Source organism: Gavia stellata, chromosome 2 (genome assembly GCF_030936135.1).
Source record: "Gavia stellata isolate bGavSte3 chromosome 2, bGavSte3.hap2, whole genome shotgun sequence".
In the NCBI taxonomy this organism is placed as follows: Eukaryota; Metazoa; Chordata; class Aves; order Gaviiformes; family Gaviidae; genus Gavia; species Gavia stellata.
Window position 1 is genome coordinate 4,240,754 of NC_082595.1, and position 26,273 is coordinate 4,267,026.

The 26,273-nt window shown below is 42.7% G+C and overlaps 2 protein-coding genes across 2 annotated transcripts; one reads left to right on the forward strand and one right to left on the reverse strand.

Moving 5' to 3' along the window:
* Window positions 1-57: 57 nt before the first annotated feature.
* TRMT61B (tRNA methyltransferase 61B) lies at window positions 58-8,038 on the forward strand. Its single transcript, XM_059835347.1, has 7 exons — window positions 58-594; window positions 683-785; window positions 4,899-5,089; window positions 6,292-6,383; window positions 6,814-7,049; window positions 7,672-7,752; window positions 7,930-8,038. Exons 1-7 carry the CDS (start codon window positions 58-60, stop codon window positions 7,971-7,973), a joined length of 1,284 nt encoding a protein of 427 aa, XP_059691330.1. The 3' UTR covers window positions 7,974-8,038.
* A 119-nt stretch (window positions 8,039-8,157) lies between these two features.
* Window positions 8,158-14,272, reverse strand: SPDYA (speedy/RINGO cell cycle regulator family member A). Its single transcript, XM_009808834.2, has 6 exons — window positions 14,044-14,272; window positions 12,939-12,997; window positions 12,632-12,717; window positions 10,915-11,086; window positions 9,527-9,821; window positions 8,158-8,316 (listed from the first exon to the last, which is right to left on the reverse strand). Exons 1-6 carry the CDS (start codon window positions 14,270-14,272, stop codon window positions 8,228-8,230), a joined length of 930 nt encoding a protein of 309 aa, XP_009807136.1. The 3' UTR covers window positions 8,158-8,227.
* Window positions 14,273-26,273: the final 12,001 nt, after the last annotated feature.

Consider the following 26,273-nt stretch of genomic DNA (forward strand, 5'->3'; position numbering starts at 1 on the left):
CGCGCGGCGCAGGCGCGCGGGGCGGACCGTTGAATGTCTCTTCCCGCCTTGCCCCTCATGAGGGCCTGGCGCGGGCTGCGGCGGGCCGCCTCCTCCGCCCTCTCCTCCGGCGATGGGGCGGCCCCCGGCGGGAGGCCTCGGAGGCGGGCGTGGGAGACGTCGCTGTCGCCGCTGGAGCGGGTGAGGCGGCTGCTGCCGCCGGAGGAAGCGGCGGCGGTGGGACGGTGCGCGGCAGCCGCACAGGCTCCCCCTCAGACTCCCCCTCAGACTCCTCCTGAGGAGAAGCAGGAGGCGGCCGCCCCTCAGGTGCCTCCTGAGGCGGCGGGAGCGCGTCCCGGCCCTTTCCGCGACGGAGAGTTGGCTCTGGCGGAGATGCGGAGGAAGCACAACACGACGCTGAAGCTGTTGTGTCGGTTGGCGGCGGGGTCGGTGTTGGCCAGCCCCGGCGGCCTTCTGCCCCACCGCGACATCATCGGGCAGCTGCCCGGGCAGGTGCTGCGTGCCTCGGCCGGGGCGCGGCTGCTGCTGAGGCGGCCCTCGTTGGAGGAGTACGTGTTGCTGATGCCGCGGGGGCCCACCATCGCCTACCCCAAGGTACTGGCTGGTGACTGGGAGGGCCGCTGGCCGAGTCTCACCCGTAGTTTCCGAGACCAGTAATGTGCCGTGTTCTCCTCACCCGCAGGATGTGAGTGCTATATTAATGATGATGGATATCCACCCGGGAGACACCGTTTTAGAAACTGGCAGCGGGTCTGGTGCTATGAGCTTGTTTCTGTCAAGAGCAGGTGAGAACCTGGTTTTAGACAATGTAGAAGCAGCGCAGTTCCCTTACCGCACGTTGCCTTTCTTTTGACCAAATGCTTATGGTCAGTTCTTGTAAGTTTTGCTGCCCCTCACACGTTTATGTATAGTTTGTTGACTTAAAGGAAAATTACATCTGTGCCAGAGCTAGTGCGGGGCCTGCAAACCGTTTTGACTGTATTTTGAGGGCCGTAGTACAAAGGGTTACCAAAGGCCCTGCAGAAAGCTGAGCTTCAGCCATCACTATTGTTGGCTTTGGCTTAACCGTACTAGACTCTCTCTAATCTCTTGCCTTTCTCAGTTTCCTTTTCCTTATTTCGATGGGCCACATGGTTAATCAGAGTGCTGGGTACCAGTGAAAACGCTTATGTGGATGCGCCCTGTTATTTTTTCACATTACAGGTAGCCTGGTTTGATCTAGGTCTCAGTGCTCTAAAAGGTAGAGAGCCTTTGAGCTCAGCAATGTGAGTGAGGGTGAAACCTCACCCTTAAACTTCATCTCGTCTGTAGGTATCCTGCTAGTGGACCACATTTCAGAGTAATTTGATTTATGGGCTCCTGATAGAACAACTTCGTTAAGGAAAGGAAACAAAAGCCCCACAGTTGTTTGCTGTAATTGCTTTTTTACACACCTGAAAAAGAAAGCACCATTGGAATTTGGTTTTCAAATTATTTTTTAATGTATTTCTGCTGCTGCAGAATACTGCCCTTCTCTGCAATATTAAAGGACTTTTGAGGGTAAAGGCAGGAACCTCATCATGGATCATCTTGAACTGATACAGCAGAAAAGCACGAATTGCACATCCTAAGGTTTATGTTCAAAGTCAGTGTTTGTGGGCACCCCACCATCACAGTAACTGAATACCTGAGGGTGCCAGCCGTGGTCACTGAACCTGAGAAACACCCCTGTATCCTGAGCGTCTGTGGAAGCCCAGCATTTCTTTTTTACTCTTTCAACGTTGGTTAAAAAGCAGCATTATAGACTATGCTCTCCGTGTAAAATGTTTGCGGTTTGGGCTGCCTTTGTTGTTGTACTCTGTAGCATTCCACAGTTCAAGACAGAAAACGTTTCAACACTCCCGCTTACAGCCAGCCACGTATCTGTGGGCGGTGATGCCTCATCTTACACTCTTGTAAGGGAGACAAACTGAACAGATCAGCTACTCTTTTTGTTCAAGACCGTTAAATAACCTATTAAATAACAAGGGCAGCAAATTAGTTTTTTCTTACTCTCCCACATAACAACGCTGTATATCTGCGGTCCCTTGGCACATGTTCCAGAATAACAATATGAGGCTTTTTAGAAGCATTTTTTCTGAGAAGTTCAGTATTCAGCAAGTATGTTACCAGTGCTGTTGGTCCAGCCCCGCTCTGGGATGCCAGGTCATACTGCTGAGGATAACATGAGGAATTGGGAACAGTTACACTCGGTGAATGGTACAAATTTGAGTGCTGAGATCCATCAGGAGCTTAAAATCAATGGGGGCATGCAAGAAGCAGCAGCAAAGGGAATCTGGAGGGTCCCCTACTGAGACGAACAGAGCAGTTTGTTCTTCTTATTCCTTTGTTTTAGCTGCAGTCACCTCCACCTGGCATACTAATTCAGTTGAAAATGCTTAATTTAATGATCAGCCATTAAATGCTGCCTGAGTTCACTCAGCTGCACGTGGTCTTGGTATACGTTCAGCCCAGGTTTTGAGGTCAGCAGTTGCACCTCTGCTCCCCCTCCCTCTTTCTGCTTCCTACTGCTATTCCTTAGTTCCTTCTGATCATCTTTCTGCAATAAACGAGGGGTTTTTTTTGTAGTTCCATGATGGGATTTTGAAGCTGGTGTGGAATTATCCTCAAAGCAGCCATTGCTGTCTTGGGAGCTAGAGGCTGACGAAACAGAAGGCGGAAGTCAGCACCTCTCTTTCTAGAGATGCATTTGGAGAGAGGGAAAGTAGGAGTCATTCGCTTTTCCTGTCTTCCCCTACAGGCAGACCCTAAATCCAAAGAAGGAGATTGAATACCTGATGCTGGCGAAGGCAAAGGTTAGCTTTTGCTAAATATAGCAGATTCTTTTCTGCCTTGGGTATTCGGTCTGCTGCGGCCATTTCACACAGGCACACCCAGACTTAGAGATTATTTCTCTTCTTTTTCAGTCTTGTCCCATAGGTTCCTTCTGATCGCTTACATTAATTTAGTTGTAACCGTGCCAAGTCAGCAAAATCCTTGGCATCAGCAGGCTGTTAACCCTAGCCATGGGAGGAAAGCAGTCCTTGTGTGCCAGTTCAGCTCTGTCTTGAGGAGAGGGAAAACAGTGTGAGATTGTGTTGTTATTTTCAAATTTATTGAACTTCAGTCAGCAGCAAATGCAAACAGCGTTAGTCACAGCTTACACAATTTTGTGCCAACCCAGAAATAGATCCAGTTTTCTCTTTCCTAATTTTGCCACCATTTAATACAGTGCTACCCAACAAGAAAAATAGCTGCTACGCAGGTAAGGGCTGGAATTTAAATCTAGCGGACACATTACCAAGGTCCATGGAAGTATTTAATTTCCCACATTCTCATTGATCTAACAGATTTCGTTCATCTCCTCTCTTTGTGTTACTCTCAGTTAATGTTTTGTTTTCCATTCCTTCTTTAATCTTTCCCAGTAACTGCTGACATGCACCAGGACAAAGTTAAAACTGTGTTAAGAATGTGGCATTTGCCATGACTTTAAGGTCTTTGAGAACTGGAAAATATGATGTATGCAAACTTGACATACTGCAGCTTCACAATAATGAAGAGTTTTGCCTAGCTATTTTAACTAGTTGTCCTTATTTTTCCAGAAGTCAGTTTCAAAATGTAGGAAATTTTTGGAATGAGCAGAGACAGGAAAAAGACTGATCCCAGTGTGAACAATTTTATTCTTCCAGTATTTCCAGACTGATAATCTTGAGTAATAAGGAGTTGGTGCTGCGATTCTACGACTGCATAAGGTGATCAAAGGCGACACTGCTGAAACTCTCCCTCCTTACCTGTTGGCTCTGGCCTCTGTCTGATCCAGGGTGAGCTAGATCAGGGAGAGACTGTCGGGAAACCCATCCCTCTTCCATTCCGTTTTCTGAATGGATTCACAGTGGGATCACACAGGTGAGGGAAGGAGCTTAAAATGGCTTAAAAAGTCACTGAGCCTCACTTGATGAGCTGCTGATTGCTGAAAGCTGCCTTGGCCCATTAAAAAGTAGTAAGGAGAAGCTAATGGTGTGATAGGTTTGAGAAATTGAGTGGTACAAGGATAGAATAATAGAGCAACGCACAGCCTGCTGTCTTGGTCTGGACAGCCTGGTAGTGCTTCCTTTATGAAGAACACTGGGTATTGGACTCACATGGTAAATTTCAGGATAGCAAATTTATCCTTAAAGCAAGTAATAAAATAATTTATCACAGTTACAAACAGCAACAGGAAAACAACACAAGCCTGTGTAAACTGAAGAGTATGCCTGAGGACTTATCTATGGGGCTGAGACCAGTGAGCAGGCGTGGGGGTTTTCTTAGCCCCTCCCCAGCCCTCAGAAGGGATGGGTGGAGAAAGAACTACGCATGGCAAACAGCAAACCTTTGTAAAAACACAGATTGTCAAAAAAAAATTTAAATCCAGCTGTTTCAAACCCTACTAACAACAGAAGCAGTGGCTGGCTGTCAGCTTTAGAGCACCTGTGAGCAGTGACCTGTGCTGCAGCTTTCTCAGCTGGCACCTCCGGTAGCCGTAGCAGGAGAACCAGAGGTTGGCAGGGCCACAGAGGCGCAACTCCCCTTCTGCTGCAGGAGTTACTGCAGGAGGATGTCTTTGGAACAGTTTGTACTACTCTAACTGGGCTTTATTCCACCTGCACATCGATGGACTTCAGTCTGTGAAAGGGCTAACCCAGGGCTTTATCTGCCTATATTTGTTTTAAATGTAAAGAAAAAATAAACTGTAATTGATTGTTTCATATGTCATTATTTCCTAAAGTGAAGCTGAGATTTAAAGGTGTACTTCTGTTATTTACTACACTACTTTTTTCTGAATTCTTTATCGCGGGTTGGGGAAAGTACTAAGTCTAGCGTCTTTTGTTTGTTTTCAGTTGGGCCCAAAGGACGTGTTATAAGTTACGAAATCAGAGATGATCATCATAATTTAGCTAAGAAGAATTACAGGCAGTGGCGTGCTGCGTGGGAAATAGGACATATGGAAGAGTGGCCAGATAACGTGGATTTCATTCTTAAAGACATTTCAACAGCTGCTGCAGATATGAAATCTGTAACACTTGATGCAGTAAGTCCAAAAAGTCTTCCCATTCGACACTTATCTTTACTGCATAAATTAAAACCTCTAGTGCTCACACTCACAATGGGATTCCCATATCTAGTTTAACATGAGAAAAAACAATCGGATCTTCATCAGCAAAAGAAACATTGTGACTTTTTTTTTTCAGATTACAAGTATTTTCAAGGTTTCAGTTACAGGTTCCCAACTGAAAGAGCAATATCGCTGCAGTATAGAAATACTACAATTAATCACTGCTGTCTTGTACGCAAAGACAAACTTACTTTCTTGTATTTTGGAGAAACAGCTATTTTTGTATCCGACTAAGGCATATATTTCAAACATTAAATTTAAGAAAAATACATAAGCTTATTGAAAATATAAATATGTAAACATTTTGCTATCAGCTATGTAGAACACGCAATGTAACTAAGGCTTAGAGTAAGGAATGCTCTTGCTCTCCTGTCCTGCTTTTTATGTCCAGATTCTGTAAAGGAAGGCATGCTGGGGAAAACAGCTGGATGTTAACCGCCCTTGCATGTAAAGCAGACAAACTACTTACATTAACGCATTAAACAATTGTGTTCAACGGTTTGAGCAAAGAAATAAAAGATATAGTATAAATATATCATTTTTAAAAACTTTTAACAATCTATAGGAAGGATCAGCTATTATTGCATATCCCACTGTTCTGCAGTTTGAATAGTTTTCTAGCAGAAGATGGATAAATTGGCAAAGACAGAAGTTTTCTAAATCTTGAAACAAACAGCAAGTTAGACGTTGAGACCGTAGTGTGATCTTACCACGATAAAGATGCACCTGAACATTGTTTTTTTTACATTCGAAAGCTAGATAGTTGAAGGTGCTAGTAAATGTGGTCTTCAAAAAGGTTTTATTCCTGTCAACATTATGGGATTTAATTAGTAGGAGGTTTAACATTAACACAGGACTATTGTGTTGGTGAAATGCTACTTGCTGGTTTAATAGAAATTCATTTGGAAGTAGCAAGGACTTTGTTTTGTATATGTGTGGACCTCAGGTTTCTCTAAGGTTTTGAGAGGCAGTAATAACACTGGTTTGTGATTACACACTGCTGTCAGATGCATTCGTCTTCCATATATAGCCATTGTTTTTTCAAGCATTGTTGTTACAGAAAAAAATTGATAGATACATTAATATTTACCAGGAAAACATGTATGTTTCTCTTGCAGATAGTTCTGGATATGCTTAACCCTCAGTCTGCTCTGCCTGTTGTACACCCGAGTCTGAAGCAGGGTGGTGTGTGCGCTGTCTATTTAGCAAAGTAAGTATTTACTTCTGGTGCTTAACGCATTTATTCAGGCAACACCTAACATTGTTACAAAATCAAACATCTTTTCATTAATGCTGCATGTATATTTTAAATGTTTAACGAAACACACACACACACACCCCCCCGTGTAATTTTTTTTAGGGAGTTGCACTCAGTATAAATTACACTTGGCCAAATCCTTTCGCCTTTACTTTGGGAACACTCTCGGTATGGTCAGCGGCAGTTTGCACTTAATGACATCCTCAAAATAACCATACTGTGGGCCAGGTCAGTAGCCAGGTTGCTAGCTCCTCTACCCGAAAATTGAAGGACTCGTGTAACTTCAAAGGTAAAGAGTGTGACAAAGGCGGTAGAATTGAGACTAACAGTGTATGATTTGAGTTTTCAAAATACTACTTTATCCTTTGCATTTCTTCAAAAGCATCACACAGGTTATTGACCTTTTAGACAGAATACGGACCTGCAAGCTCCCTTTTTTGTGTGAAAGGATCGTTGAGGTGACTCACCGAAATTGGTTGGTACTCCCTGCTAAAATGAAGAATTGCAAATTAAGCCAGATGGTGGGAGCTCAAGAAAGTATTGAAGAACCACCTCAAAAGGAATATGAAAACATCCACATTCAGGATCAAGTTGTCCTTAAAGAAAGTGAATACAATGGTAAGAACATTAATTGCTGATGGGATATCCTGTTACTGCAATTTGATAATCCAAGGATAGAATGAAGGCAAAGTTTGTAGGAACAGGCAGTATTTTTTTCTTAGGTCACCTGAGATTTGTTGTGAAGAGATGACAAGCTTCTGGACAGCCTAGACCTTGTCAGGTTTGAAAAAGGATATATATTAATGGTTATTTAAATTTCAATACCTTACAAAAAATCTAGACTAAATAGAAAATAAATTGCAATCTGCAAATAAAGAATGACTGCCCTTCTACTGTTTTCAAATTTTCATTTTTTAATAAAATTCAGTCCTCTATACTCATCCTGTTGCTGCTTTAGAGGACCCTGATGGGCTTAAGGATTCCACGGAAGAAAGGTTCAGTGTGCTCTGGTTTGGAATCCTGCTGTTCTGGCAAATCCAAAAAAGATGCCTCACACTAGTATAGGTTTGCAAAATCCGTAGTAGAGCAAAGAATGTACTGATAGGGGACAACAAAGCGCTTTAACAGAAGCAAAAAGAAAATGAAAATATGTCAAGGAAGAATAATCCATGGGCAACTCTGGTTTGCGTGTCTGTTTTAGACTTGTTGGAAGGAATTAAAAAAAATTTATTTCTCACAGAATTGCTTTGTGACGACCCTGAAACATACTGCTCCGTGCCTTACGTTGCTAGACCATCTTATTGGCAGGATGCTCATTCAGGTGAGACACTTGGAAAATTTTTTTTTATCTTAAATGTTTAGTGGTATTTTATTTTCAAAAATACTATTTTTTGTACTAGCATTTGACCGGTTACTATATCATAAAACTTGTAATAATAGACTAATCATTGTATATTGAAATACTGAAGTAGTAACTTGTTTTGTTTTTTTTAATCAGCATTCCTTACCAAGCTGAGAAAGTTTCGACCACTGCTTTCTTGATGCTGCCAAGATACTAGCTGCTCCTTTGAGTGTTGTACCAGAATAAAATAAAACGTTACAAAGTAGCTGCTACGTTTTGCAAGTTGTCTAACTCCTAAGTAATGACTGCTTTGATTTCTACTGCATATAAAGTTTGAAATCCCACATACGATTTAGAGGGAAAAGTTTTAACAGAATCATCGGGTATGGTGTTGCGATACAACGCAGACTGTTCCCCAGAGCAACATCTTTGTTTCTGTCTCATGAGGTGTATTTCATTCTTCATGGCTTGCAAACCAATCCATGGATTTGTCTTTGTTCAAGGTGCTGCCTCCTCTCCTCTTGCTGGACAGGCTCTGACAGTCTACCAGAAATGAGGAGAAAAAAGTTATTAGGAAAATAATGGATCAAAGCTCCCTCAAGTAAAAATAGATTTAAAATTAAGTCTTTTAGGGGTCTCACGTTAGTCTCCACATAAACACATGGTGATGTTTAACCCCTTAAATGTATTAAATGACATGTTGTAGCCACCTGACTTCTTCCGTAGCTCAAGGAAGATTCAAATGCTAAAATTGTCAAAGTTGGGGGATGCCTTGAGAATCACAGTTGTACTGAAGCTGTCAAAAGCAATAACAATCCTACTATAATAGTGAAAATTTGGATATTAGTGAGGACATATGCAAATAAAAAATAGTATACTTATTTAATACAGGGCTACAGTTATTTATAGCTCTAAGAACTCTGCAGTGGTTAGGCACATGAAAGTATCTTTGCAGAAGAAGGCCTTGTACAGCTCCCCCAGGAATTTTACAGCTCAAGTGTGTTCCCCTCTTAATAAAAAATTAAACGACGAGTGTTTGCCCCATAACTGCTGTGTGTAATGGAGGTTTCTCATACAAAGGCTCAGAAGGCTCTTTTGAGTAGATTAATGTGCAAAGATTCAATTACATAAAACAATTTTCACAATAAACTCGTCTTCTTTTCTGCTCGTACTCCAATCTTAAAAGGAAGTCTTGTATAAACTCTGTCAACAATTAGATACACTTAAAGAAAAATGTGAATTGTGATTTTATGTATGTCCAAACCGATGACAGCAACTGAGCAGCCTGCCCTCTCTAAAAACAGCGCTCTCAACAAGAGCACTTTAACTCGGGTAACGCACGCTCTTTTAACCACGTGACACATATCATTATTTTTACTGTTTCTTTGAGCCAATCCTAAATGTTTAAAATAGGATTCTCAATTTAATTTCCAATGCAAGAACAGTAATAAATGCCTAAATAGACTGGAATGCAGCCCACAATCTACTGTAGTATATAAAAGTAATTTGAAGAGACTCAGAATATAAAGCAGTTGTTACTGCCAGGCAGTCAAGAGACAAGATGTGAAACTATGGCAGCAAAAGCACAGTTCTGCTGAGGTAACTGCATTTGTAATAGGGATCGCTACTAACGCACAGAGACCACATCTCGTCATACTGAGAAGGACACAGTAGTCCCTACAGTAGCCTAAAGGGCAAATATGGCCTCAGTTGCCTAAACCAATTTAAAGTTATTTGCAGTATTAAAGCATACCTTGGCCATAATAATAATGAGAGTCAACAAGCATTTTTTCAGTTGGAAAGGTGTCCTTCGAATTCTGGGATGAACGTATTTCCATCATCTCCAAAGTTCCAGTAGATGAGGAGGAAGATGACGATAATCCTAGTCGTACAAATCTTCCTTTCTTACCACAAAGCGAGCAGTCTGTAGGAGTGGCACTAGGTCCTCGGGGCAGCTGTAGCTCATCATCGTAGTTTCTCACAGCTCCGCTGTGGTGCATAGAACGTTCTCGCTGCCATATGTAATGTGCTGGAGCAATAGCCATCACCTATCGGAACAGCCATTACATCAGAGACGGTAAAAATAACGGGAAAACATACAGCTGAAAACGAGGGATCCAGTTCATGTATGGCAGAGAATGAATACTACGTAGCTTGAAACGGGTATCGTCTATTTTCTGTCTCACTAGAAAGTTTGCTAACTTAGGCACCAGTAAGTGAACCAGTCATGAACCAGATGTGGAAACACAAGAGTGAGTTTACAGCTTTGTATACTCCGAATAATCACAAAGCACAGCTTGTGCTCTGTACGTTGGACTGAAGATGGCGTCTTTTACTAACTACTGAACATCAGCTAGCTCTTCTGGGTCACAACGTCACTGAACCGCTGGCCGCTGGAAGCCGGGCGGGTACGCTGGGGAAAGCGTTCTGCACTTGCCTTGCTCCTCGCACGTGGGATTCTGGAGTAAATGAGATTTTCTTTTCCACCAGCTGTAGTAAACACTATGTTCTTACAATGTGACAGGGCTTTTCCAGGCAAATACATTCTACCTGAAAAGTGAGGAATGCCTTTTCCCCCCTCCTAAGATGTTTGAAAAACATTGTAACACTGCATTAATAGTAGAGAATGTTAGAAGTGTGTCCTGAGGGTTTTTTTAAATGCAGTGAAAGCCCTTACCTTAAAAAGTCAATTTGAGTTACACTATTAATTTTGAAGGGGATTAAAATGTCACCTGAGGTGCTGGGATTTTTATTTGAAGGTTTTACTTGTGTACAAACTTACAATTTCTAAAGCAAACACACAAAATTATTTCTAAAGTGAAGTGAAACAACCAATGGTAAATTTTAAATAAAAATATTTGCATAAAGCAGAAAGATTCTAGTCAATAAGAACTTCACTTTTAACAGCAGTGCAATGTAAAATATTCTAGTTTACCTTAAAAGAACAGTTTCAAAGAATGTATTTTAAATGCAGAAGAAAAAAAAATCGCGGAGGTTGAAGGGACCATTACATTTTAGCTGCATCTTTTCTTTCCCATGGCTTGTTTCCACACTTCAGGGAAGAAATGATTTGTGTAGACCTAGACTGTTAGCGGGTATTAATTGTATTGTCAGCATCTACAATATTAAAACCCTCCCTACCTCTTCACAGCAGCGTCTGCTTACAACAGCCCTGTAGTCAATTCTACTCCACAGTTGATCTCTTAACTTTAAGAAATCAGGGAAGAGCTTTCTCCAGGCTTTTCCCAGAGCCCATGGGAAAATGTCATACTTTGATTCTTCATCGTCTTCTTCAACTGTATTTGCAAGATACCTTCAAACATATATACGTTTGTGTCTGTAAATGCTGTTCAGTCTTAAATCACCGTATTAGTATGATTTCAAACATTAAAAGACATAATATTGAAGTAGTTCTTTTTCCTAGTATCGTGAGAAAAACTGCTAACAAAATACAGCCTTCTCTCATGCATGCAGTATTTTCTTAGTCAGAATGTTCCACATGTATCCTTTGGGTAAATAAAAACTTAAGCTATTATAAAAATTCCTTTACCCTAGAGTCTCCTAAATGAGTAGATGCAAAACTAACGTATCCTGACAGCTTTCTCCAAACTGGCAAGATACCCTTGCACTAAAATGAAGAGTTTCTGACTGATTGTCTAAGTAAAGCTTAAAACTACCTTATGAAACCTTAAACTTCACATTTTCTACTTCATGGATTTTAACTATTCTTGGAAAATTCTGTTGCTCGCATTAAATTAGTGGCAAACAACTAAATACAGGTCTACTTTCATGTATAAATGAAAACCTTAAATGATTTTCTTAATGTCCCTATTTCTCCCTTCCTTCACTACGTGCTACCTTTGGTTCGGGATCGTCTTCTCAGACAACAGGAAAATACTTCCTTCCTCTGGATCCACCTGATACTAACCTCCTGTAAATCATACCTGAAAAAATTATGACTTTTAGTCTCCTCCCCAATTTTCTCACTTGTTGCTAACCCAAATATTCCCTCTAGCCCCAGTCTGACCAGACCCTTTGTCCCTTTCTAATCCTCTCGCTCTTTCTGGCCTGGCTTGTCTCCCTTCAGACGGCTTCCTCCTCCGAGGATGCCACCCAGTGTACCATTTACAGTGGAAGAAACAGCCATCTTTCCCCCCACACTAGTGTGCAAATCAGAGCATCTGAGAAGCGCTGTTAGAGAAAAAGATGACCTGAGTACCACAACGCTATGAAAGAAAGTCCTGAATCACTCGGTAGGCATGGCCAAACAGGGAGAGATTACATAGGCTTGGTAAAGACAGATTCCTGACTGCACCTCTGTTTCGAAGTGTAGAAATTTTAGAACTGTTCAAAAAAAATTCTCAGAAACTCTCTAGCAACATTTTTACAGTTGACTTAAATCATGTTGACAGAGACTTTAATAAGAAGTTACTCCCAAGGTGCGTATCATGATAAAACATTTGAGTACAAATGACTTAAAGGCTGGCAAAGATATAAAATAGGGGCTTATAACAGGAAGCGTGAGCCACGTGTATGGAGCCACGTATTGTCCTGCGTATATTTCTTGTGATGCTTGAAAAAGTTCACAGATTTACAGTTTGGCACAACACCAACACAAATGTCCCCTCACTGCTGTTCAAGCTTGTTCCACACAGGTGGTCATCAGAGGAAGAATGTTGAATTTGCACTCTTTATATATAGTATGTAGATTCTGTTTCTATACTTCATGTAGAACCCAAACAACTACACACTCATTAAAGAAGTCTCATTGTATATCATAATTGTCAGTGGCATAAACAAAGGAATAAAATAATGCAAAGTTTATGCTAATAAAAGCAGATAATTTAAAAGTACTTACAGAGCGACAAAGAAATTGATTCTGGTATGCTCATTTATTGTGAAGTTAGCCCTCTTGAAATAAACGAAAGTCATTGCCAAGAGATACTGTTTTAAAATGTAAAATGAAGTATCAATATATTATTTCAGTATATAATTTCCTCAAATGCTTCGCACATTTATCTCGCACCAAGATATTTTGGTCATTTTTAACAATGAGGAAAGCATAAATTGAGTTTCTTGAAGCTTCCATACGAACATATTAGAAAAAAAATATGGTCTGTATTTGCATTACAGTATCGAGCGATTAAAAGCAGAAACACACTTACCTTGTCTGCAATTTTACAGCAACAGTCCATCCAAAGGAAGTCTTGGATTAGATCATCATCTGCAACAAAAGAAACTTGTAGCATTTCAAACACCAAAATTGTTTTTGTTAGAAAGTATTTGTAAGTAAGTAACAGGTGGTCCTTTTATTAAACCAAACAAAAAGAAAGCAGCTAGACCCAGCAGTAGAGAACAGAGAAACCGAGGGGAGAAAGAGATTAGGTATGAAAAAACTTAAGTGATGAAAGAAGACAAGCCACCAGAAAGGCAAGGTGGAAAATCTAGTGACTGCATGTCACTCATTCTCAAGTGAATAGCAAGTGAAGGTGAAATATCACCAGTATTTTTTCTATTTACGTAACTTCTTCCTACGTTCAGTGGTTCCATCTAACAGCATACCGTTACTTCTGATGAACCACAGACTACTGAGATCTCTGCACCCTGATTACCCGACAGCCTTTATAGGGCAATACTTGCTTAATTATTTATGGTCAGTGCATCACTGTCTGTGAACACGTACTGTAATAGGATCACCACAAACTCTGAATCACTCCTGTTTTCGAGGTTCAAATAAAAACCAAGTGTAATCTTCCACTATTACTTAATCTCTTCGCTAAATTAAATAAATACAAAACTTCATATGAAAGAGACACAAATGCAAAAGAGATGCTACAACTCCTCAGATTTTCTTCCCATTCCACTTCTCCCCCTAAATGTTTATTCCCACAATAAATAACATGTTTCTAAGACTGGGAGTCCAGCTGTTTTTAATCCTTGTGTAAAACAAGATGTACACCGTTTGACATGTATTTGTTGAAATATAAGAGAAAATAGAAAGGAAAGGGAAACGAACATAAAAGGAAGTATCATACCACCTTGGTTTCATTTGTAATTTAAAAAGATACTTTTCATCAGTTTGGCAGCACTTTTTTTAACTTCAGCATTAAATATTTATACACTAAAATGTAACAACAGAATATGTTTAGACGAAGATATGGCCATTAGTATCTATATAAACAGCACTCCCAAAATTATTGAGTCTAGAAAACATACTCGCTTAATAGTTTTCTACTGTCCAATCAATACAATCTATCATTATTAACCTACCAAATAATTTAAAGAAAGCTGTCATTTCCTGACGCTGAATAACTAGACACGGTCCCTTTGGACATTTGTATTTATGACTAGGAACCTTTTTCTCACAATTTTCTTCATGGTCTTTAAAAGTAGGCCGCTTTAGTCTAATCAGTTTTTTTTGTTGATGTGATCGGGATGCACTCGATTTTATATGAACAGTGACAGTGGGAGGTGTCTGACACAGCAGATTGTGTCTCATTTTGGTGAGTGAAGGTTCCTGTTAAAAAAGAAGACAACATTAACCACAAAAAGAGTCAGCTTGAGCAATAGTTCTCTGGATTTCTTTTGTTCAAATGAAGCGTTTCAAGTAGAGCTTGTATGTCAGGTGATATAAAAATTAATTGTATCAGTACTAATTAGCTAAGTCTCATGCCCTAAGCCAACTATGTAGATTTCTTTAATTTAGTTCTAATTTGATAAAGCTCTTTTTCAGCAGCAGGAGCCTTCAATCTTTCTTTTTCCATTCAAAATTTTGAAAAATGGAAACAAATCCTTTCCAGAAAAAGGTGCTGTTTGTCAGATCCTCATAGCCCTACACACTTACTTAGATCTACCAACAAGGCTCCATTCCTCCTCTCCAATTTGTGGTTGTGTATTTTTAAAAGAACATTAATAGAATTAATACTACAGAACCATTATTAAGCTGTGTAACATTAAAACTAAAGTCTTGAGCTCTTACTTTTTCTAACATTCGGTTATAGCCAGTGGGAATAAAAACTTATCCCTCAAGTAGGACATACCCTGGAGGCATAACCAAGGAAACAAACCTGAGGTGTTTGTAACTGTAAAAATTAAGACGGTACCAAAGAAAGTGGGAGGAAATGTATTTTTAGACAGAAGCAAATGCATTTACTTCTTCAGTACGTCCCTCCACAGAGCACAGGGCTGTCTGAGGCCGGATCACAGCAGCATACCTGCCTCTCCAGCTCCTAGTTAGCTGCCACATTAAAAACAAACAAGCAAACAAAACGCAAAACCCAAACAAAACCAAAAGCCCCTCACGTGTGGATGCGATTACGCCCTTTCGGTCCCCAGCAAGTGGGCCGGCAGCCCGCGGGCGGCCCCGGCCGGCCCTGCCCTGCCTCAGCCCACCCCAGGCCGCTCCCCTCAGCCTTTCCCTCCCGCCGCCGCCCCACGGCGCAGCCCCCCCACGCCGCGCCGCTGGAGATGGCGCCTCTCGCAGCCAATCGGAACGCGCGAGGCAGCCGCCTCAGCCAATCGGACGGCGGGGCACTCTTACCTCCCCTATCCTCCTCCTGCCGCCTGGGGGCGCTGGTCTGCGCGGCTCCCGCGGAGCCCGGCCCGGGCCCGTCAGCCAATCAGAGAAGGGCACGGCTGTTGCTAGGCGGGCGGGCAGGTGAGCGTGGGCTGGGCGGTCACCCGGGGCCGGGGCCGGGGCCGGGGCCGGGGCCGGGGCCGGGGCCGGGGCCTGCTGCCTTTGACGCGAAAAGCGCGGCACGCTGACTTCATGGGTCTAGAGAGCTCTGAGCTGACGTCGTAGCTCCGTGCGGTGACGCGACCCTCGTCAGGCACCCGGCCGGTACCCGCAGAGGGTCGGGCCGCGCGGGGGTGTCTCGCGTCATCGCTTTCCCACGCGAGACGAGGTGAGCCCCGAAACCGGCGTGTCCGGTCACCCTGGGTGTGCCGGCAGCGGGACACGTCTCTTTACCCCGCCGCCGCTTCAGCCTCCCGCCCCCGGGGAGCGTTTGGCGTGAGGGGGCGCGCGCCGTGCCGCGGGCCGGGCGCGAGGCGGGAAGAGGGAGGGGGCTGGCAAGGTGGAGGGCGCCCCCTGCCGCTGCAGCGCTGCCGGCGGGGCCGCGGCTTCTCCGCTCCGCCCTGAGCCGTCCCCAAACGTGAGTCTCTCGGCTGCCCCGCGACCCTGTAAAGGTTCCCTAAAACATCTCCCCAGGGTGACGGCCCGGGGCGCGAGGGAGAGGGCATACCTAACTTTAAAGATCGTTAAAAATACAGGTGCGATACACCTTGTTGCTTTTCCCCAGGAGCAATTAATGCATGTAGTAGTACGCAATTAGTCTCAGGCAGTCTATTGAAATGTATTAACAAGGATGGAAAAATCCCTTTGCTAGTATGATTCAGTGTGAATTCTTACCGTCTTTTGTCATAAGAGCTAAAGATTTATTCCATGAGGACGGCGAGAAATACACCCAATTTCATTGTTTCCACCTGCACAGGCCAGTTAAAGTGTAACTGGTCTCATGTGTTACAGTAATGAGAAGAGAGGCCTTTTTGCTCCTTCCTCATCTTTTATTAATAATTTGCTAGATATCTTTATTTAGATATCTTTATTTAGGTGCTCTGAGTTAGCGGACATATTCAGGGAAAGGTCATATCAAGTTTCTGATCGTGTACTCTAGAGAGAAAAAACATACCAAGTGGTAAACGTATGAACTAACAACAGCTCTGTATGGAACAGGCTGAAATTGGGAAACTTGGCAGGGGGGCGGAGATAATACCGAATACCTCAGTTGGGCAAAAGTCTCTTTCTTTGAGGTTCTTTCTTCATATACATGTGTTCAGGTTGAGTTACCCTGCGTTAAATTGTTCTTTATTTTTGCATAATATTTTTCATTTAAGGAACTCAAAGCAGTCTTCAATTAATTACCATTCATTTGATACCTGTGGTCAACAAAGAAAGGATAAGCTACAGAAACTTCCATATAACCATCTAAACCATTCAGACTAGGAAACAAGCCTCTGCCATTTTTTTGCCCTACTGCAAAACATAAAACCGCAATGATAATTGTGAATTGCACGCATTCTTCATTTTTACATCTTCACATTTGTATTCCTTGGCTAATCAATAAAAAGCGGCTTACAATGTAGAGGTTTATCCACTCAGAGCTTTCCAGGGGTTTTTATGGGTTTTTTCCTGTAGCTCTCCCCTTTCTAAAATATTTTTTTGAGCTGGTGGCTCTGCACCGAAATACTACAATTTTTTTTTTCTTTTCACTCTTAAATATCTGTTACAATCAAGTTATTCAACAGGTACTGTGACTCTGGAACCCCTACTTCACTGTCCCCTAGCTCCCAGGACCCAGGACTCTGCTCTGATACAGACCAGCTGCGTAACCTTGGCTTAGACTCTGAGGAAACCGAAGTTGTGAGAAAGTCTGCAACTTCACCTTTCCTTCCTCGCGGGACTCTACAGACTGAGGCAGGATTGTTGAGATGGGGATGACTCAAGGATTCAACTTGGAAACATCATGAAAAAACACCAACGTGGAAAGGTTGATGCCTGAAGACAGCGACAATAAGGAAACAGAACTTTACCTGACTCTAAATCCTCTGCATGATATAGTGGATTTAACTGTTTCTCAGCTTTGCATGCTGTTAACTGCCGTTTTTGAAGGTTGCATGACTTGTTCAACAATATCTAGAAGAATGTAGATTTCCAGGTAGCTCGCTGGACATCAGGGGGCACTGCTTCACCACAAGGAATTTAAACTGAGACCATGCGGCTTTTCTCTAATCTAATACGCTGGATTTCATGTTGCACTTAATTCCTCATCCTTCCTATAGGTGGATGTTAAATCAATTTAGCTACACTTGATCTTTATGTGTTATCACAGTTTGAGTTGATTTTTTTTATATAAAATGAGTAAGACCTGGGTTCAAAAGACCTGGGATTCTTACAAAATCTTGTTTTTGAAAAAAAAAAAAAGAAAAAGAAAAAAAATTCCATAAATGCACTGGAACTCAATTATATGAGATACAGAGTTACATAGGTACCCAGTAGCTGGTCCAAAAAGCCAGCTGCAGAGCAGCTTGCTTCCTTTAAGTGAAAAAAAGGACTAACATTTTTCAGTGATCGAGTTGTTTACAGATAGATTAAGAAGCATCACTGAAGAAAAACACAGGGCTAGTATTTTAATAAATTATATTTAGGATGTACATACTTTTTTTTTTTTACTCATTTAATATTTGTGAGGTAGGAAAACAAGTGCCTTTGGCCTATGATATCCTTTCCAGTGAACTTTTTTTTGTTGTTTAAGGAAGGTAAAGTACCATAGGAGGAACACCTGGTATTTCTTTTCAAACAAAGTCATGAAGAACAACTGTTGGTTCTTTTAAATACAGATCACTGATCGTAATAAACCATGTATTTTTCAATTATAGATTTCTCCTACTTCTTGCAGAGTGTGAAATAGAAAGAAAAAAAAAAAAGTCTCTCTTCCCAGTAGAGATGACTCCTGACCTTGTCGGGGGGAACCTTGCCTCTCAATCAAATATGTTCTGGATGAAATGCACGCAGGCTGAGAGCTCAATTCCTAAAGACCATAATGAAACTGAAGCATTCATCTAAAAAGCAAACTCTGGACATGTGGTTAACTCTTTCAGAATAAAGGGTGTAGCAAGTCACACAAGTTTCAGTAAATTAAAAAGGAACAGATAAACCACCTGAACCCAGAAACCTGAATGCCAGAAATCTGGTTTTTTATGTGGGAAGAGAGAGTAAGGATTCAGATAAGTTGTGTGAAACAAATCGTTACGGCATCATGGTGCCTGGGCTAGGACTAAGCATCGCAGACTGAATATGGCTTACCTGTTTGCTACTTGAGGTAGCAAGGAAGGGTACTGGAAAGGCGCCTTACAGCTAAACCCTTGCTTTTGACAAATTTTACAGTATGAGTAGAACTACAAATGGTGCAGTGCCGCTTAAGTATATGTCACTGACGGATGAATGGACAGCAAAATTGTTTTCAGGTTTGTTTACTTGAAAAGAACATCTAAGCATACAACAGGGTTTTCTAATATTTAAGTCCAAGAACAGCTGTAGTTATTCTCAGGTACTAAGAAATTACGAAACTGGAAGAAAAAAATAATTTGGAAATTACGTAGTGAACAAGTGTACTGACTAAACTAATACAGCAAATGGTAAAAGAATGTGAAGGCTGCCAGCAAACGCAGCACATGTTTCAACATGCTGCTTCTGCATGCTTCAAGACAGCCAAGTACTCTGCAGCAGAAAATCTACATAAAGTACTGGGGACATAAGTTTGAACTTGCTGTTCATTTCTACTGTAAATAGACTGATATATCCTGTATGAACTTAGCTAACTCAAAGCAGACAGTGGAAGCCTTTAAGATTTATTTTTAAGGATTGGCACTTCTGTGCTGCTGGTTGTAAATGAAGTGAAGTAGTCTTATCTGAAGAGTTCCAATTACTTTGTCAAAATAAATAGATGAGATAGACTACATTAGGTCTTCACATTCATGTCACAGAATGGCAAGTGATGAAAGATGTATCTCTCAACCTCAGTAACTCAAAAGTCTGAGTGCGTATTTTACATTAAAGGGAAAGGAGATTAACTGTACAGTACTCCTTTAAGTGTTTTTTTTACCTTCTGATGTCACCCACCATATTCTAACTTTTTAAAGCCACTGGAGATTGTATTTTGCGTTGGCAAATATTTAATAACCATGGTTATTTGTTACCCAGTTATGCCCATGGTGTTTCTTCATACTGTGTTGTGCAAAGAGCACTAATAAGCAGGACTCCTCTATTCCACCATGAGCCCGGAGCCATTTCTTCCAGCTGCCAAAAGCACCAGGCTTCCCGAGACGCAGGTGCAGGAGCAAGGAGCAGGTGTGTGTTGGCCGTGCCCGGGGCGCTGCCGGTGTACTGCGCGTGCGCGGAGTGACTGGGTCGCCTACGTTCGCATCGAAAAATGTGAACTCTTCAGCTTGTATTTTTCTCCTCTTTCATCTCAGAAACAACTAGGAAACCCTAGACTGCAGAAATCTTTGCAATGAAAATGTAGCTGGACCAATAAAGCTTCAAGAATTTTACTTAAGAAAACATTTTTATAAAATCACATTAGCTGAAAATATTCCATTCACAACTAGTGAATAACACACATAGTCTCACTGATGTAAGGTGTATGTACACATCAGTACACAAAACCATAAAAGACTAAGCAACTTACTATGCAGGACATACATCTATCTTTTTATCTAGGGAGATTAAAAGTAGAAAAACTTCAGTGCTTTCAAAATAATGTCCTAATTCTTTTCCTGAAGGCAAATTCAGCGTTTCTTAAACAATACCTGTTTGAGTGGATGAAGAATAGGTGGGAGCCTCCAAACTCTTAGCTAGCTGGCTTACGATTCTATAACTGGGCAAAATGGGTAAATTGCATCAAATCTTTCTCATCTCATTTTCCGACTCCAAAGTTTAGATTTACCTCTCAGTTTACTGGTCACGTAATTCAGATCACAAACTCTTTCAAACACAGGGTATCTATTTATTCTCTGTTCTTACACTGCTGAACACAATTGAATCTTTGTCCATGACCACAGCCCCTAGAATATGAAACAACAGTAGTAATTAAGACAGGACAATTTCTCTATTGTCAAGAGCCTTCTTTTGATGGCATGGCATTCAGAAGACTCACCCCATGAAAGGATTAATCAAGAGTAATGTAGTGGTAATTTCTGAAGTAAGGGAAAATTATTTTTGTATGCAAATAGTTTGGCTCCAGTCCCCTTATACTGTTGAGAAAGGACCGGCATCAAGCTCAATAGTGGGAAGGCAGAACTTCAAGGACAGCCCTTTGGAGACTAAAACCAGACAAGTTAAAATGTGAGCTGGAAAGAGCCTGGAATTCTCTTTTTTTTTTCCACTCTCACCCAATGGTCCAGGCTCCACACAGTTAAATTAGAGTTGCCGCAGTTTGTTAAACATTGAACGCCCCTCCCAAGAAGCAATGGGCTCTATAATTACTCCACAGCAGGTCAAAATGCTTTCTTGTTTCCCTGAGTTCAGTAATCACAAGTTGTAAAGTTCTCTCACTCAGAGGTTGAAGCAATAAAATGACTAGGACAAGGGCTGTAAATTAAAGTGCAAAGAGAAACAGATGAACTTTGGTAACAGTTATTGCTACCTGAAAAAATAAGGGAAACTCATGAACTAGGAAAGTAGTTACTACACTACTAAAAGCAATTTATTTCATCGAGAAAAAAAAAAAAGCATTCTGTGAGCCATAGAACACCTAGCTCTCTTAACCCCACTCTCTGCTGTCCGTTGCGTTATGCTAAATGGTGTTTGTGGGATGTGATTTTTCTGGGTGTATTTATTCACCTTTGCTTGGGGTATGACTACACAGACACATCAGAGTGAGGCAAGAGCGGGTGGAGATTTCCAGCACGTTAGCTGCTCCATGGAAACTGCCTGTGTGCATGCGGTGACCCTGTTTACGCTGAGGAATAAATAACCTTCTGCTTACTGCTGAGTACAGCTGTGCCTATAGGTTGTTACTGTGCGTTACCTGACATACTGTAAATCCACACCCTAGCTTGCCTTGTAGCGACCTGTATATATAGACAACTCCGACACAAGCAGATTTAATGGCAGACACATCCAGGTTGTGAGAAAAGTACTTCATGTGCCTTCTGATAACACCATACTGAGAGATGGGACAACTATCTGTCTCTATAACCATCTGCTTTGGTTCTGCCTACAGCGCAGAGATGTTGTCATGCGATAAAACATGTTAGAAACTATTTAGGACTCTCTCAAACAGTTTTTAACAAGTGTTTTGACAAAGTTCCATCTGTATCTTCTTTCACAGAGAATGGCTGAAAGGGCAAAAACACGTATCTTAGATGCCAGAATTGAAACAATTTTAGTATAAATGGAGCTTCTCTTACTACAGCTTGCGATCTCGTGTTTTCCTCTGAGCCCTTTCCAAACCGTACTAAACCAGTGAGCGTTCTGAGGGTTTGGGCACAGTATGAAATTAATATGCTTGCCTCCCTGCTACGAAGTAGTCTGGATGAAGAGTTACTAAGGTTTTTTTACGTCTAATGCTGTGCATTTTAAGCAGCTTTGTATGCTAACAATAGATATTCTGAAAAATGCTGTAGGTCTAAGAGCCATGGAGATGTATTTTCAGGTCAGTAAAGGATGACAAGCCTGTTGCTGACCCCACCCTCTGGAGTTAAGACTAAGGCCTGGCAGAGAGGTGAGGATGCCACAACGTATCAGCCAGGTTGGTTTCTATAATCCTCAAAGACACAAATAGAACATACATTAATTGCATGAGCATTTCTCTCCTGTGGCTACACCCTGTCTAGTTTTATGAACCTCTGAACCAACAGCCCTTTACCTCTTAGTAGATACTCTTACTTTCAGTCAAAGGTCTCCAGCCTGATAGAGAACCGAGCTGTGGGCTTCTGAAGCTGAGGACAGCTTTACGAGTGTTGCCCCTGCCTCAGAACTAATTTCCATCTCCAGCGTGCAGGGCAATTTCGGCAAAATACACAAACGTTTATAAACTATGTTATTATTCAAGGGGAAAGAAGTCATGATCTAGAAACAGGCCAAAAATAAACAAAATGTGTAAACCAGCTTTTTTACAGTGTTCAGAAGTAGTTAGACAGTCTAGCAGAAAGACACAATTCTCTAGGATCGAGACTTTTTTTATCTTGATAAGGGTACACCCAAAACCGATCAGGTTTGCAGCCTCTGAAGAATCTCAGAGCTAGATTGCCAAATACTCCAAGGGCACTGATCATACTCTCTCTGCTCATCTCATCTCTCTGATCTGCTGACCACACTGCATGTCACAGCCCCACCTTGCATCCCTTCCTGATACTTCAGGAGTGACTCATGCATCCTTGCAACTTTCCCTGAAAGCAGACTGTGTCTTTTTTCTGTGCCTGGGGAGTATCACAAGCCCACTGACCCCATTTCTAGGGAAGACTTGGGAATGACCCCGTGAAGACCTAGGCCAGATCCCAGTATCACACTAATTCTTACTGACTTCAGAAAGAGCTGGATTTATCTCCTCGGATCTGATGCACAGTTCACTGAAGTCAACAGAAAATCTCCCGCTGGCATCAGTGGCTCTTGAGTACTTCAGTGAACTGAACTTCATTCTCCAAACAGATCTGGAGCAGATGTAAATTACAGAGCAAAAGCTGAAAAATACGTAAGTTTTCCAAATGTAAGTTTACATATTCTCTAGGGCCTGGTGATCAAAACTTTTTTTTTTTCTTTTTGATATATGATAGAGCCAGTAAAGTGCTCGTAGCATTTAAATTATAATTCGTCTGAGCTGTAATTATACTTTAATAAGTGTAAACCACAACAACTAGCCTACACTGCACTGCCTAATCAGCATTCAGCTATTTGATAAGAGGAGGTATCTCCAACAGTTGATAAAATTATCCTGTTTATAACCAATAAGCAAGGCCTTACCTTTAGAGCTGTACACTGAGGAAAGTTAATACAGAACAGCCATTGAACAAGGTGACGCATTCCAGCCCAGAGAGTTACGTATTGCCACAAAAGGTACAAAAAAGACACTGCCTTCCAACCCCCTAGACACCAAGGTATCTGTGTAGTGAAGCTACTTTGATATTTGGGCCCTTTTATCTGTTTAACCATATGCCTGCTCCGCTGGCTTTGGTTCTACGGAGAAGCTTCCCTCAAAATAACCTGGAAAGAGGGTAAGATTAATGCTGTTGTGAATGGTCCCTCATTTCCATTGCTTTGCTGGAGAATGACATTGTGTAGAGCCACTCTCTCTGCTTCTAAAATACTGTGCAACTTTTAAACAAGAATTTCTTCAGATTTGAAAACCTGGGGAAATTATAGATAACAAGCTCTTTATTAGCTCCTGCAAATTGGAGCCAAATTAAATGCTATACTACAAAAAGCAACATGATGCACTTATCTTTGCACCGCAGTTATGGTACGGCTTTCAATGAGTGACAATTAACAATTCAGGGAAAGCATAACCTGTCATAGTAAAAAACCCAAACACACTGTAACAGGCTTCTTTCGTCCACACAAATACCCAAAGACCATTCAACCCTTAGACACTAAAGGTTATGGCTATTTTGTTATACTGACAGCAAAGACACGTCTGGTATTTGGAGGTCCTTGAGGAGACAGTGCTACTTCCAGTAGCAGCCACTGTTAAGGTTTCAAGACTGCAGACTAAAGCTTGGATTTTTAAAACGAGGCACAGTGGTTTACCTCCACAGAACAAGGGCCAGGAGAACAAGGAGGATTAGCATGTACCCAGCCTGCTCTGCTCTTCTACGTTTAGATATTTAAAAAAAAAAGGCAAAAGCCTATCATAAAATTTAGTTCCTTATTATCAAGGCTTATGTAGTTCAGCTTGGCGATTTGATAACAACAGGGTAACTCTTCTCATCTTGAACAAACCAGTACATTTACATAGAAAATGAGCTTCACAATAAGGCAGGCATTTCTGAGCCGATTGATCCTGCTCATCTTTCTGAAGAACGCCATCATTTGACAGCAGCAATGTGAGAAGGCCATACCTGAGACTTTAAAGACTTCCCAAGTTTTCATATTGCTAAGATCATGCTCTTGAGTCTTTGACAAATGTATCGGAAGAATATTAAGAAGCCACACAAAACCGCAGGAAGAACCAAGATAAATGCTGCAAAACTCTAATTCGGGCTGTACCAGAAGCAGACCCAAAAACCAGGCATTTAACTCAGACCCATCTGAGACAGCACCTACCTGGTATCAGCAGGGCACTGTAGACAACAGTAAATAGAAACCCAAAGATACAACACAAACGCAGCTGCGCACAGAGACAAAACCACAAAAATAGCTAACCTGCACCTACATTTCAGAACATGCAAGGGTTTCAAGCACTTTTATTAACTGAGGTCTGCGTATACAAAAGCAGCAACAAGTTTTTATGGTACAGTGAATGTGAACACTGGTCAGAGGAAGTTCCAAGTCTTTGGAATCGCTGTTGATTTCTCATAAATGCAGGAACAGACTTAGACGGATGTCATTTTGGTTTTCTCCTCTACTGAAATAACTTGTTTTTCTGGGACATGAATATATCTTTCAGAAAGATCTATGCATATTTTTTAAACTGAATTAATAAACGGAAAAAAAAGCTTCAGAAAGTATTTTCGGCGTACCATACCTATCTTTTGTCTTGCGTTTTGGCATTGCTTTTACACTTCGGAAAGCCATTTTAAAACCTGCAGCAGGCTTTCCTACGTTTCCTCCTCGGCAACCTCGCAGGGCTCTGGCGCTACCCACCATTTTGTAGGTTGACACACAGCTCTGCTGCTCAGGGACAAAGCACCGAAGACTTATGTTTTTCTGAACGAGGAAGTGTGGATACTGCCAACGACTCTCTTCAGAGCAGTCCTAAGGTAGAGCGACCTAGTGTGTATTTTAGAAAAGGAAACAAAAAACCAGCAGAAAGATCCTTAAGGAATAGTTTATTCTATACGGATAGGTGGTGTGCTTTTTCTTAACTGAGGGATTATCAGGGTTTATTTTAAACGCCAAGTCCTCACGGAGTAGTCCAAAGGGCACCACTGGATGCGAACAAAACTATAAAGCGTCAATATTAATTACAGGCTCTCAGCTTGCCGAGAGCGGACTGCAGGAGCGATCCGCGGCCGCTTGCCCGCAGAGCAGGGAGAAACCCCCCCCCCCCGCCTCCCTCCCCAGGGAAAGGAGCCGCAGGACCCGGCGGCCCCAAGGCCAGGGCAGAGACCTGGGGGCCGGCCACCGCCGGGGGAGGCCCTCCCGCGCTCCCGGCCCTCTGAAGGTCACCGGCGGGAGCGGGAAGCCCCGAGCCGGGAGAGAAACCGGCTTTGCTCCCCCCCGGTGCCCGTGTGTCACCGTGCGGGGCGGCCTCCCCGCCCCGCAAAGCAAACACGCCCGGCAGCCTCCCCCGGTGACTAAGAGTTTCTCCTCGGCGGCGGGGGCGGCCGTCCCCCCGCCTCCCCACGACGGCCCCGTCCCGCCGCCCCTCCAGCGCGGGCAGGGCGGTTTCACAGCCCCTGTACCGGGACCCACCGCACCGCCACCCGCCCCAGGCCGCGGCTCCCCCTCCCCGCTCCTGCGGGAGAGGCCGTACTTGGCCCGGGAGGGGAGCGGGGACCCGCCCTGCTCCGTCCAGTTTCGCTCAGGTGCGGGCGGGGCGGCGGCTTAACTGCGCCCCGGCTGGCCCGGGAGGAGGAGGAGGAGCCGCCGCCGCCGGCCTCCCCCCGCGCGTCCCAGGTGTAACCGGAGCCGGGAAGGCGCGGCGCGGCCACCACCACCTGCGGAACCTGTCGGGCGGCTCACATCGCTTCGCCGCCGCGCACGCACCGCTCCGTCTCCTCCGCCCGCGCCTCAGACGACTTTTCTCCGGCCTCTCCGCGCCCCGCCGCCGGCCTGAGCC